Source organism: Aotus nancymaae, unplaced genomic scaffold, assembly GCF_030222135.1.
Source record: "Aotus nancymaae isolate 86718 unplaced genomic scaffold, 86718_ANA_hifiasm-v0.15.2.pri h1tg000033l, whole genome shotgun sequence".
In the NCBI taxonomy this organism is placed as follows: Eukaryota; Metazoa; Chordata; class Mammalia; order Primates; family Aotidae; genus Aotus; species Aotus nancymaae.
The window spans coordinates 16,704,714-16,719,538 of NW_026988447.1; the positions used below are offsets into that span (position 1 = coordinate 16,704,714).

The window sequence follows — 14,825 nt, forward strand, 5'->3', positions numbered from 1 at the left end:
CTTTATGTCATATTTTGGTAATTGTTACAATATTTCAGCCTTTTTATTATTATTATTTATCTGTTATGGTGATCTGTGATCAGTAATCTTTGGGGTTACTATCGTAATTGTTTTGGGGCACCACTAACCACACCCATTTAAAACAGTGAACCTAATTGATAAATGTTGTCTGTGTTCTGACTGTGCTACCAACTGGCCATTCCCATCTCTCCCATTCTCCTTGGGAAGGGCCATTCCCCTGTTTCTCTATTCCCTGAGATATAACAAAATTGAAATTAGGCCAATTATAGCCCTACAATGGCCTCTGTGGGTTCAAGAGAAAGGAAAAGTTGCATGTCTCTCACTTTAAATAGAAAGCTAGAAATGATTAAACTTAGTGAACATGATATATCAAAAGCTGATACAGGCCAAAAGCTGGACTTCTTGTGCCAAACATTTAGCCAAGTTGTGAATGCAAATGCAGATCATTAAAGGAAATTAAAAGTAAACGATTGCTCCAGTGAGCAAATGACTGATAAGAAAGTGAAACAGCTTTATACTGTTGAGTTGAAGAAAATTTTAGTGGTCTGTATAAAAGATCAAACCAGCCACACTATTTGCTTAGGCCAGAGCCTATTTCAGATAATGCCCTAACTCTCTTCAGTTCTGGAAAGGCTAAGAGAAGTGAGGAAGCTGCAGAAGAAAAGTGAAGCTTGCAGAGGTTGGTTCATAAGGTTTAAGGAAAGAAGCTTTCTCCATATCAGAAAAGTACAAGGTGAAGCAGTAAGTTTCGAAGACCTAGCTAAGAAATTGATGAAGGTGGCTACAGTAAGCAACAGATTTTCAATGTGGACAAAACATCTTTTATTGGAAGAAGATATCATCCTACAATGTTCCTATCTACCAAGAAGTAAATGCCTGGCTTCAGTGTTACAAAGGACAGGCTGATTCTCTTGTTAGGAAGTAATACATCTGGTGACTTTAAGTTGAAGCCAATGCACATTTACCATTCTGAAAATCCTAGGACCTTTAAGAATTATGCTGAATCTACTCTGCTTATGTTTTATAAATGGAATGACAAAGCCTAGATAATAATGCATCTGTTTATAGCACGGCTTACTGAATATTTTAAGCGCACTATTGAGACCTGCTGTTAGAAGAAAAGAGTCTTTTCAAATTATTACTTATCATTGATAATAAACATGGTCACCCAAGAGCTCTGATCAGATGTACAAGTTGAATCATGTTGTTTTCTTGCTTGTTAGTGAAATATTCATTCTGCATTGCATGGATTAAGGGTCATTTTGACTTATTTAACAAATACTTTGTCTTATTTTTAAAATGTATATTTTATTTGGCTGTAGCTACTATAGATAGTAAATCCTTTGATGGATCTGGGCAAAGTAAATGGAAAGTCTTCTGGAATTGATTCACTGTTGTAGATACCATGAACACACATGATTCATGGTAAGAGATCAACATATCAATGTCAACAGGAGTTTGGAAGAAGTTAATTCTAATTCTCATGGATGACTTTGAGGAGTTCGCTATTTCCATGGAGGAGGTCACTGCTGATGTGGTAGAAGTAGCAAGAGAATCAGAATGAGAAGCAGAGCATAAACATGTGATGGAATTGTTACAATCTCATGATAATACTCAGACGAATGAAGAGTTGCTTCCTATGGATAAGCAAAGAAAGTGGTTTCCTGCAATGGAATCCATGCATGATGAAGATACTGTGAACATTGCTGAAATGACAACAAAGAATTTAGAATATTACCTAAATGTATTTGATAAAGCAATGATAGGGTTTGAGAGGATTGACTCCAGTTCCAAAATAAATTATCCTGTGAGTAAAATGCTGTCAAAAGGCACTGCTTGCTACAAAAAAATCTTTTGTGAAAGAAAGATTCAGTTAATGTGGCAAAAGTTTGTTGTCTTATTTTAAGAGATTGCTACAGTTACCACCCTCACCCATCAGTCAACATCCATGAACATGGAGACAAAACCTTGCATAGCAAAAAGGTTATGGCTAACTGAAGGGTCAGATAATTGTTAGCATTTTTAAGCAATAAAGTATTTTTAAATGAAGGTATGTGTATTTTTTTTTAGATATAATGCTATTGTACAATTAATAGATTACAGGATAGTATGGATGTAACTTTTATATACACTTGGAAACCAAAATATTTGTGTGACTTGCTTTATTGTGATAGCCACTTTATTGCAGTGGTCTGGAACTATACCTGTGGTATCTCCACAGTATGCCTGTATTTATCTGTTAGGGAACAGTGTTCTTCATGTTCTTATTTTAGATTTACCTTCTGCTTGAGCCTTTGGTTTTCAGAGTTTGATAGACAAATTTGAGTTTTTTCTTTACGTTAAGTTCAAACCTACTTGGGAGAGTTAGTAGAATAATGATATGTGTAGGTTCTCCTTAAAGATGGGGAATTTGACTAGATGAAGAGTCAGTGAGATGACCTGTAGGGCTAGAATGAAGCCTGGGCCCCTTTAAGAGGTCAGTCTAATTTGTCTTTTTCTTTCTCACAGATCCTTTATTTTTAATCCTGATACATAACTGTACAATTTAAAATACTCTCAGCTGGGCATGGTGGCTCACGCCTGTAATCCCAGCACTTTGGAGGGCTGAGGTGGGTAGATCACCTAGGTCAGGAGTTCGAAACCAGCCTGGCCAACATGGTGAAACCCCATCTCTTAAAAAAAAAAATACTCTCAAGAATTCCTTTGTGGTCAGGTGTGGGAGTTCACACCTATAATCCCAGTGCTTTGGGAGGCCAAGGCAGGAGGATTGCTTGAGGCCAGGAGTTTGAGACCAGCCTGAGCTACATAACAAGACTGTCTTTTCAAGAAATTAAAAAACAAAAATTAGCTGGGAGTGTGGTATATTGCTATAGTCCTAGCTACTTGGGAGGCTGAGGTGAGAAGATCTCTTGAGCACGGGAGTTCAAGGGTATAGTGAGCTATGATTGTGCCACTGTACTCCAGCCTGGGCAACAGAGTGAGACCCTGTCTCGAAAAAGAAAAGAAGGAATTCCTTTGGCATCCTACTTTGTATCTGATACTTTCAGTTTTTTTCTCTTGCATGTTTATTTTTTAACACTTTTATAGTGATATTTTATGTATTTTAGTTTTTATGATTATAGGTAAAAATAACCAGTTATCCTCATATAGTTGTTGTTTGTTTGTTTTATTTTTTGAGACAGAGTCTCAGTCTGTTGCCCAAGCTGTAGTGCAGTGGTGTGATCTTGGCTCACTGCAACCTTCGCTTCCTGGGTTCAAGTGATTCTTCTTCAGGCTTCAGAGTAGCTGGGATTACAGGCATGCACCACCATGCCTGGATAATTTTTGTATTTTTAGTAGAGATGGGGTTTCACCATGTTGGCCAGGCTAGTTTCAAACTCCTAACCTCAAGTGATCCGCCTGCTTTGGCCTCCCAAAGTGCTGGGATTATAGGTATGAGCCACCATATCTGACCAGTTTTCATATAGTTATAATTACTATTTGTTTGATTAATATTATATATTAGGACATATGTCTTTAGATTGAATAATTTTAAAAATGAGCTAGCTTCTCTATTTTCATGTTTTGCAAATATAGAACCTCATTTAAAGACATTTTTCTAAGACATTGCCTAATGTTTGGTTAAGTAAGTTCGTTTATTATTTATGTAAATAATGTATTTTCTGTGTATATTGAAAGATTTGTGAACATGTTTTGAATTTAAACATTGTGATGTTAAATATAGTTATTTTATGGTTACATAATCAACTCCTTTAATTTTTTTCCCAGGAGGATAGCAAACAAGCTCAATTCTTAGCCTTGGCAGTAGTATACTTTATTTCTGTTCTTATGGTCTCCAAGTACAGAGACATTTTGGAACCGCAAAATGAAAGGCATAGCCAGACACTTACAGAAACTGGCAGTGAAAATGGGAACATATCACTCTCTGGTAAGTTTGCGTTTTCTATTCCTTTGTACCAAAGTTCAAATAAATGTTACTTACTTTTGATGGTTAAAATATTGATACTGGAATTTAAATTTATGTATATATTAAGTGAGAGCATACATATATTTTTATTAACTAAATGTTTTAGCTTGAATATATAATTAATTGCAATTGGGATTTTTTTTGTTCTTTAAATGAACCATCTAATTAAAGATAAGTCAGAAAATGGTGTCTTATACAAATAAAGAGTTGAAAAATTTTATTGACTTCATTTGGTGTGAAGAATCACTAACTCATATTCTCTTATGAGAGACAGACTTGTTAACAAGTAACTGTAATAGTTGGAGTTTTGAAAGTAGTTGCCAATTATAGAAGTATGGTTAGTTAAGTAACTGTTGCAGTTATAGAAGTACCTGCCACCCAAAGGAGGCAATTTATTGTTCACTCAATATTCATTCAATATCCACTGGGTACTTGGGTATATATTCATGACCAAAACAAAAAATCTCTGTCCTTATGGAGCTTATAGGAGATAGAAAATATGTACATGTTATAGGTAAATTGTATAGTATTTTAGAAGGTGGTAAAAGTGCTAAAAAAAAAAAAGAAAAATAAAATAATAAATGGTAAAAATATCAGGAATGACTAGCAGTCATTGGGTATGGATTTTTCCTGAGGGAAATGAGAACTCATTGGAGGATTTTGAGTACAGGAGTTACAATATATGTTTTTAAAAATAAGTCTGGGCAGGGCATGGTGGCTCACGCCTGTAATCCCAGCACTTTGGGAAGCCGAGGTGGCTGGATCACTTGAGGTGAGAAGTTGGAGACCAGCCTGGCCAACATGGTAAAACCCCATCTTTACTAAAAATACAAAAATTAGCTGGGCGTGGTGGTGGGTGCCTGTAATCCCAGCTACTTAGGAGTCTGAGGCAGGAGAATTGCTTGAACCCAGAGGCAGAGGTTGTAGTGAGCAGAAATTGTGCCACTGTACTCTAGCCTAGGTGACAGAGTTAGACTCTGTTTCCCAAAAAAAAAAAAAAAAAGTAACTCTGTATCCTGTGTTGAGGATATACCATTGAGAGCAAGATAATCAGTGTTTTTGGCTGGGTATTGCTGTTTAATACCTTACCCTGCAGCTTAGTGGCCCTGAGGCCACAACCGTTTTAATCTTTCTTTCATGATTCCTTGAGTTAGATTTGGATACGGCATAGTGGGCATGGTTTATCCCTGTTTCAGATGATATTTGCTGGGTCTGGAAAATCTGAGATGACTTTTCTAATAGTGTATATATAGTGCCTCAGTTGGGATGGCTCCAAGAGTTGGGAGTGACTGACTGAAACAGCTGACCTGGGGTTATATATCTGCAGCCATGACCCTTGTTCTCAACTGCTGGTTTCCTTCATTAGTTTGGAGAGCATCTCTGTCTCCATATGGTCTCTCTACATGTTCTTTCCAGAAAGGTAGATCAGAAATAAGCGCTGTTCAGAGATTCTGGGAACGCAAGGGCTGCCAGACTTTTTTTTTAGATGGAGTCTTGCTCTGTCACCAGGCTGGAGTGTAGTCTTGCTCTGTCACCAGGCTGGAGGCGCAATCTTGGCTCACTGAAACCTCTGCCTCCTGGGTTCAAGTGATTCTTTTGCCTCAGCCTCCCAAGTAGCCGGGATTATGCGCCATCACACCCAGCAAATTTTTATATTTTTAGTAGATACAGGGTTTTACCATGTTGGCCAGGATGCTCTCGATCTCCTGACCTCCTGATCCGTCTGCCTCAGCCTCCCAAAATACTGGGTTATAGACATGAGCCACCGTGCCTGACCTGTTCTTTAAAACATGGGCCCACTGCTGCTGCTTTTGCCATATTCTCTTAGTTATTGTCAGTCAAGCCTAGCCCAGATTCAAGGGCTTATCAAGGGATGAATACCAGGAGACATGGGGTAGTAGTGTTGGGGTTCAAGGGTTCACGGGAGCCCTCAGTTCCTCTGAAAGGACCTTTCTCCAAGGTTCTTGGTCTCCTGCTCTCTCAGGAATGAGAGGGGACCATAGCAGGTGCGCTTGTAAAGTAAAATACTGGACCCCAAATAGAGTTTGCAGAAAGTGATTTTATTTAGGTAGAGAAAGAGAAAAAGGAGAAGAGAGAAAACTTCCACGAAGAGTGTGGAAGGGGACTCCAGAGGGGAAATCTGGCTGGCTGTGGGGACAAGGACTTTTAACCTGGGAGGAAATCCCTTCTTCTCCAAGCCTCCCCACCCCGGCCAATGAAAAGAGTTCCTTTAAACTTCTGCTGGAATGATTGACTTTTGACCCTTTCCCGTGCCCGCGAAAATTAAAACAGATACCGTTAAATCTCCCGGATGGAGAGAGATGGGAGTGGGGCATGGTGCTGAGAAGTTCTTGCCCTTAAACCTATGCCTCCTCGTGGACCCTGGAAAGAGAACACATTCCCTCAGTAGGATTATTAAAACAACCCTCTTCCACAACCAGTTAGGAAGATAATGCAGTAATCAGTAATCCAGGCAAGTGGTTATGATAGGATGGAATAGGTTGGTAACTGTAGAGTTGATGAGAGGCAGTCAGTTTGTGGATATGTTTTAGTGGTAGAAAAAACAGGATTTTAAAATATCAGGTGTACATTTTGTGAACAAAAAGAGGTCATAAATGATTACAAGGTATAGTGGAATAGATTAAAGGTGAAAGATTTTCAGGGAAAGATAGAGAAGAAATTCCGTTTTCAATATGCTGAGTTTGAGATGTTTTTAGATATATAAGAGAAGGTGTAGGGTAGCAGTTATATTTAATAGTTTCACTTTTTTGTCTGGGGGGATATAGTGATATTTAAAACTTGGAGAATGAATGAGATCACCAAGGGACTAAATGTAGATACAAAACATAAGAGGAACAAGGACTGAACCCTGTGTCCCTTCAACTTAAGAAATCAGGGAGAAAAAGAGGTGAAGGACGTTAAGAAGGAACAATCAGTGAGATAGTACAAGGAAAATAAAAAGAGCATGATGTCCTGCAAGCCAAGGAAAGAAAGCATTGTCTAGTTGGAGGGAATAATCAGCTGTTGCTGTTATGTGAAGTCCTATTAGGACTGAGAACCGAGAACTGACCATTGGATTTTTTAGCAAGATGCAGATTTTTTGGTGATCTTGATAAGAGCATTTTTGCTAGAACTGGTTGAAACCCTGATTAAAGGCAGTGAGAATTAAACAGAGAGAAAAGGAGGTGTTCCTATTTGAACTGGATTTTAAGGATCATTGAATTATTTATGCATGTAGAAGGGGTAGCAGGTTTTCCAGCTGCAGTAACCACGTTTGATGTAGGGCTTTTTATTTTATCTTAAAGATTATGGACTTGGGCTGGGTGTGGTGGTGCATGTCTGTAATCCCAGCACTTTGGGAGGCCGCGGTGGGTAGATTGCTTGAGCTTAGGAGTTTGAGACCAGCCTGGGCAACATGGTGAAACCTCATCTCCACAAAAAAAAATAGAGAAATTAGCCAGATGTGGTGGTGCACACCTGTAGCCCCAGTTACTTGAGAGACTTAGGTGGGAGGATTGCCTGAGCCCAGGATATTAAGGCTGCAGTGAGCCTAGATCACATCACTGCACTCCAGCCTTGGCAACAGACTGAGACACTCCCCCCCGCCCCCACTCTTTCTCTCACACACACACACACACACACACACACACACACACACCCCAAAAAAAGATTGTATACTTTTTTTGTTTACAGGCCAATGACTTTAGCCTTGTGTTGCTACCCATAAGTTTAGATAATTTTTGTAAGTATTTTATTTTTTATTTTATTATACCATCTATCTTGATAATAGGTACATCCACTCAGTATATTTTATAGAATATGTAATGAGTTTTTGCTTTTTTAGAACATGATGTAGTTCATAATTCAAAACAGTATATAGCTATTAGGACTCAATATACCTTTTAAAAATTAGTTCTAAATTTTTGTTTATTTCTTCTATTTCTGGATATGATATAGAAATTGCATCAGCAGCATTCAGCACTTTAACTACGGCATCAATGGAAGAATCTGAAAGCACATCATCTGCTCGAAGGAGGGACTCAGGCATTGGGGAAGAAACAGCCACTGGTTTAGGAAGCCATGTGGAAGTAACTCCTCACACAGCACCTCCTGGTGTCAGTGCAGGCCCAGATGCAATCAGTGAGGTACTATCTACTCTTTCTTTAGAAGTTAGTAAGTCTCCGGAAACCAAAAATGATAGAGGAAATGAGTTGGACACTAAGGCTACGCCATCAGTTTCGGTTTCAAAAAATGTCAATGTGAAAGACATTCTCCGAAGCTTGGTTAACATACCACCAGATGGAGTCACGGTGGATCCTGCCCTTCTGCCGCCAGCCTGTCTTGGAGCCCTTGGTGATCTATCGGTGGAACAAACTGTGCAGTTTAGATCATTTGACAGGTACTGAAAATAGTTTTTCATTTTGGTATATTTCTACATCTGACCCTTGAATAACATGGGGGTTAGGGATGCTGACCTCCCGTGAAGTCAAAAATATACATATAACTTTTCACTCCCCTAGAACTTAGCTACCAATAGCTTATGTTTATCAGAAACTTTACTGATAACATGAACAGTTGATTCACACATATTTTGATTGTTATATGTATTATATACTGTACTCTTACAGTAAAGTAAGCTAGAAAAAAGAACATGTTGTTAAGAAAATCATTAAGAAGGCCAGGCGTGGTGGCTCATGCCTGTAATCCCAGCACTTTGCGAGGCTGAGGTGGGTGGATCACCTGAGGTCAAGAGTTTGAGACCAACCTGACCAACATGGTGAAACCCTGTCTCTACTAAAAATATAAAAATTAGCTGGGCATGCTGGTGTGTTCCTGTAATCCCAGCTACTCAGGAGGCTGAGACAGGAGAATTGCTTTAACTCAGGAGGGGTGGAGGTTGCCATGAGCCAAGATTACGCCATTGCATGCCAGCCTGGGCAACAAGAGCTAAACTCTGTCTTAAAAAAAAAAAAAAAAAGAAAAGAAACAAACAAAAAAAGAAAATAAAAATCATAAGAAAGAAAAAAATACATTACTGTTCATCAGTGGGAGTAAATCATCATAAAGATCTTTCTTGTCTTCATGTTGAGTATCCTGAGGAGGAGGAGGAAGAAAAGAGGTTGATCTTGGTGTCTCAGGGGCAGTTGAGGTAGCAGAGGTGGAGAAACTGAAAGGGGAAGCAGGAGAGAGGCAGGCATACTTGGTGTACATTTACAGAAATACATTGTAATTTCTTTCTGACCTTTTTGCTTTTTTATTTGTCTAAAAATGTTTCTATATGGTACCAGCCCTTCTTTCACCATTTGCTTTAGTTTCAGTGCCTGTATCATAGAAAAGTCTATGTCATAAAAGAAGTTAAAAGCAGTCTTGAATCATTAGAACCCTTCTGCCAGATTGTCTAATGTCAGTTCATTTTCTGGTACTGCTTCTTCTGTGTCTTCCTTACCATCTAATACTGGTTTAGATGTTCTTGTCTTCATCAAGTTGTTTTCCATCTGTTGATCCCTCTGTTAGTTCTTGTGGTATCTGTTAGTTCTTAAATTTCTCCAAGATTCGTATCTTGAAACCCTTCACCCCTCACCTTTTTGTCATATCCATAATCTTTCATGATTTTCTTGATTGGTTCTGTCATAAATCCTGTGAAGTCATGCACAACACCTAGTCACAGTCTTCTCTAGGAGGAATTTATTGTTTCAAACTTGATGGTTTCCACAGCTTTTTCTATAACAGTTATCTTCAGTGGTGTAATCCTTCTAGACATTCATGATGTTCTGTTGGGTTCTCTTCCATAGTGTTGACAGTTGTTTCCTAAGAATACCATGTGTAATGAACCATAAAAGTCTTTGTGACCTCCTGTTCTAGAGGCTGAATTAAAGAGTTGTGTTTGAGGGCAGTTAATCTATTTCAACACCCTCAGTGTTGAACTCATGGAGTTCTGGGTGGTCACAGGCATTATCTAATAGCAAAAGAACTTTAAAAGTTAATCTCTTACTGATAAGGTACTTTCTGACTTTAGGGACAAAGTATCAATGGAACCAATCCAGAAAAAGGGTTCTCGTCGTCCAGGCCTTCTTGTGTAACTAACAGAGTTGCAGCTGGTGTTTGTGTTTTCCTTTCAAGGCTCAGGGGTTAGCAGCTTTGTATTAATGGATAAGGGCAATCCTGATCATAAACCCAGCTGCATTTGCACAAAACAGTAGAGTTAGCCTATCTCTTACTGCCGTAAATCCTAGTGCTCACTTCTCTTCCTTGCTAATAAATGTGCTTTGTGGCTTCCCTGCCACACCCCGCCCCCCGCCCTTTTGTCTGCATTACAAACCTGATCAGGCCAATCCTTTCTCCTAAATGATTTTCTTAATGATGTCTAGGAACTCATCTGCTGCCTCTTGGTTGGCAGAAGCTGCTTCTCCTGTTATCTTGACATTTTTTTTTTAAAGCCAAACCTCTTTCTCAAATTATCAAATCATCCACTGCTGGCATTAAATTTAGCTTTAGATCCTTCTTTAATTTAAGTTGACATATAATGACTTTAGTTTTTCTCGAATCATGTCGGAGTCTATAAGTATGCCTTTCTTATAGCAATCCTGCATCCACATAAAAGCTGCATTTTCAGTGCAAGATAAAGATATTTCACAAAAAGTGCAAGTTTTGTTGTTTTTTTTTTTGTTTTTTTTTTTGCCTCCTGGTGTCACTGTAGTGACAACTTTGCCCATTTCCTTTTGTTTTGTTACAATGGTCCTTATGCTGAATTAATTTCTTTGGAAATGGTGGGCAACCATAGCTGCAGACCTCAATCTACGGTACACATCAAGCAATTCAACTTTTTCTTATAATGTCATGACTTTTCACTGCTGCTTGGGAGCATGTCCAGAATTGCTAGTGGCACTTTGTGTGGGACCCATTATGTTATTAAAGGTTTATAGTATTGCACAAAACATGATGAAAAATATGTGAGAACTGGGAGAACTAGGAGAGATCACTTTTACTGTGATACACAGTTTACTAGAGAGATGAACTTCCCAGCACATTGGGATGCCAAGGCGGGTGGATCATCTGAGGTCAGGTGTTTGAGACCAGTCTGGCCAACATAGTGAAACCCTGTCTCTACTAAAAATAGAAAAAAAATTATTTGTGTGTGGTGACAGGTGCCTATAATCCCAGATACCTGGGAGGCTGAGGCAGTAGAATTGCTTGAACCCAGGAGGTGGAGGTTATAGTGAGCCAAGACTGTGCCATTGCACTCCAGCCTGGGCAACAAGAACAGAACTCTACCCCTGCAAAAAAAAAAAAAAGAGAGAGAGAGAGATGGATTGCATGCTCTGAGACGATTAGCATCACGCAGTCTTTTAAGTGATGTTCACAACACTGGAGCTCAATACAATTGTGGCAGGAAGTAGCTATGACATTTTTACAGTACTACAGTATGGATTAATGTTACTTTTAATACGGTTATGTTTTAATAATGAAATTTACATTTATTTGCATTTCTCTTAACTGCAGATGGTATGATGTACTATAATTGTGTGTATAAATTTTGGTGTATTTTAACATTTTTGTATCCTCTGAGATTTTTCATTTTATTAAATTTTGTTTTGTCTTGGTGCAGTGGCTCCCACCTGTAATTCCAGCATTTTGTGGGGCTGAGGTGGGAGGATTGCTTGAGCCCAGGAATTTGAGACCAGCCTTGGCAACATGGTGAGATTTTTTTTTTTTTTTTTTTTTTTTTTTGAGATAGAGTCTCTTTCTGTTGCCCAGGTGGAGTGCAGTGGTGTGATCTCAGCTCAGTGCTACTTCTGCCTCCTCAGTTCAAACAATTCTCCTGCTTCAGCCTCCTGAATAGCTGGGATTATAGGTGCACGTCACCACGCCTGGCTAATTTTTGTATTTTTAGTAGAAACGGAGTTTCACCATGTTGGCCGGGCTGGTCTTGATCTCCTGACCTCGTGACCCACCCACCTCAGCCTCCCAAAGTGCTTGGATTATAGACGTGAGCCACATTACCCGGTCGAGATTTTAAAATAATAAAATTAGTTGGGCATGGTGGTGTGTGCCTGTAGTCTCAGCTACTCGGGAGGCTGAGGCAGGAGTTTGACACTACAGTGAGCTGTGTTCATACCACTGTACTCCAGCCTGGATAGAGTGAGACCCTGTCTCAAAAAATTTTTTAAAAATTGATGCGTAATGAGTGGGATTTATTCTGGGGACGCAAGAATGGCTGAACATATACAAATTGATCAATGTGATACATATCAACAGAATGGAGGACAGAAATCATATAATCATTTCAATTGCCATTGAAAAGCATTTGATAAAATTCACTATTCCTTCATGATAAAAACCCTCAAGAAACTGCATATAGAGGGAACATACCTCAACACAATAAAAGCTGTAAACAACAGATCCACAGCTAGTATCATATGGAACAGAGAAAAACTGAAAGCCTTTTCTCTAACACCGGGAATAAGACAAGGATGCCCACTTTCATTACTTTTATTCAACATAGTACTGGAGGTCCTAGGTAAAGCAATCAATAAGAGAAAGAAACGGCATTTAAATTGCAAAGGAAGAAGTCAGTTGTTTGCAGATGATAAGATCTTATGTTTAGAAAAACCTAGAGTCCATAAAAACTATTATAAATGATAAATTCAGTACAGTTGCATGATAAAAATTAGCATACAAAATCACTATCATTTCTATATGCTAATAGTGAACAATCTGAAAAAATTTAAAAAAGTAATCTAATTTGCAATAACTGTAAGTAAAATAAAATACCTAGGAATAAACAACCAAAGAAGTGAAAGATTTATTTATTTCTTTTTCTTTTTTTTAAGACAGAGTTTCGCTTTTGTTACCCAGGCTGGAGTGCAATGGCGCAATCTCTGCTCACCGCAACCTCTGCCTCCTGGGTTCAGGCAATTCTCCTGCCTCAGCCTCCTGAGTAGCTGGGATTACAGGCACGCGCCACCATGCCCAGCTAATTTTTTGTATTTTTAGTAGAGACAGGGTTTCACCATGTTGACCAGGATGGTCTCGATCTCTTGACCTTGTAATCCACCCGCCTCGGCCTCCCAAAGTGCTGGGATTACAGGCGTGAGCCACCGCGCCCGGCCCTGAAGTGAAAGATTTCTTAATGACAACTATAAAACATTGATGCAAAAAACTAAAAAGGATTCCCAAAATGAAAGGTATTTCATATTCGTGGATTGGAAAAATTAATAATGTCAGTGTTGATACTACCCAAAGCAATATACAGATTCAGTGCAATCCCTGTCAAAATACCAATGACATTCTTCACAGAAATAGAAAAAAATATTCCTAAAAACTATATGGAAACCACAGAGACCCAGAATAGCCAAAGCCATCTTGACCAGAGAGCAGAACTTCAAATTATACTATAAGGCTGTAATAACCAAAACAGCATGATACTGTCATGAAAACAGATACATAGATCTATGGTACAGAATAGAGAACTCAGAAATAAATCCACACATCTACAAGTGAACTCATTTTTGACAAAGGTGCCAAGAATATGCAATGGGGAAAGGACAGTCTTCTCGGTGGTACTGAGTAAATTATATATCCATATGCAGAAGAATGAACACCTTTATCTCTTGCTATATTCAACAATCAATTCAAAATGGATTAAAGACTTAAATCTATGACCTGAAACTATGAAACTACTGAAAGAAATCATTGGAGAAACTCTCCAGGACATTAATCTGGGCAGATTTCTTGACTAATGCCCCAAAAGCACAGGCAGCCAAAGCAAACATGGACAGATGAGATCACATCAAACTACAGAACCTCTGCATAGCAGAGAAAACAATCAACAAATTGAAGAGACAACCCACAGAGTGGGGGTGAAGGAATGTAGTAATAATAATTTAAAAATATTACTGAATTTTAAATTTAATTTAAATTTTAAATTAAATTTAAGTTAATTTGGCTAAAGAACAAATGTCAGACCATTATATGGTAAGGTGCTCAACATCATTGATCAGAGAAATGCAAATCAAAACAATGAGATATCATCTTACTCCAGTTAAAATCACTTGTATCCAAAAGATAAGCAGTAACAAATGTTGGCAAGGATGTGGAGATAATGGAACCTTCATATACTGTTGTGGGAAGGTAGGTTACTACAACCACTAAGGGGAACAGTTTGGAGGTTCCTGAGACAACTAAAAATAGAATTAGTATGTGTTTCAGCCATTCCACTGCTAGGCGTATACCCCAAAGCAAGGAAATGCGTTTATGGAAGAGATGTCAGCACTCCCATTTTTATTGCAGCACTTTTCAAAATAGCCACGATTTGGAAGCAGTGTGTCTACCAAGAGATGAATGGATAAAGAAAATGTAGTATAGGGCCGGGCACGGTGGCTCACGCCTGTAATCCAGCACTTTGGGAGGCCGAGGCGGGTGGATCATGAGGTCAAGAGATCGAGACCATCCTGGTCAACATGGTGAAACCCCGTCTCTACTAAAAATACAAAAAATTAGCCGGGCATGGTGGCGCATGCCTGTAATCCCAGCTACTCAGGAGGCTGAGGCAGGAGAATTGCCTGAACCCAGGAGGCGGAGGTTGCGGTGAGCCGAGATCGTGCCATTGCACTCCAGCCTGGGTAACAAGAGCGAAACTCCGTCTCAAAAAAAAAAAAGAGCGAAACTCCGTCTCAAAAAAAAAAAAAAAAGAAAAGAAAATGTAGTATATATACAGACTGGAATATTATTAAGTCATAAAAAGCAATGAGGTCTTGTCATTTGGAACAACATGAATGGAACTAGAGAACATCAGTGTGTTAAGTGAAATAAACCAGGCACAGAAAGACAAACTTCA

The 14,825-nt window shown here is 38.8% G+C and overlaps 1 protein-coding gene across 3 annotated transcripts in view; it reads left to right on the forward strand.

Moving 5' to 3' along the window:
- Window positions 1–14,825, forward strand: part of LRBA (LPS responsive beige-like anchor protein) — a 742,045-nt gene that overhangs the window by 168,638 nt on the left and 558,582 nt on the right. For all 3 annotated transcript variants that reach the window (XM_064383828.1, XM_064383829.1, XM_064383830.1), the window contains exons 29-30: window positions 3,790–3,949; window positions 7,946–8,387. In XM_064383828.1, coding sequence (XP_064239898.1) covers window positions 3,790–3,949; window positions 7,946–8,387 — 602 coding nt within the window. The remainder of the gene's footprint in view (window positions 1–3,789; window positions 3,950–7,945; window positions 8,388–14,825) is intronic.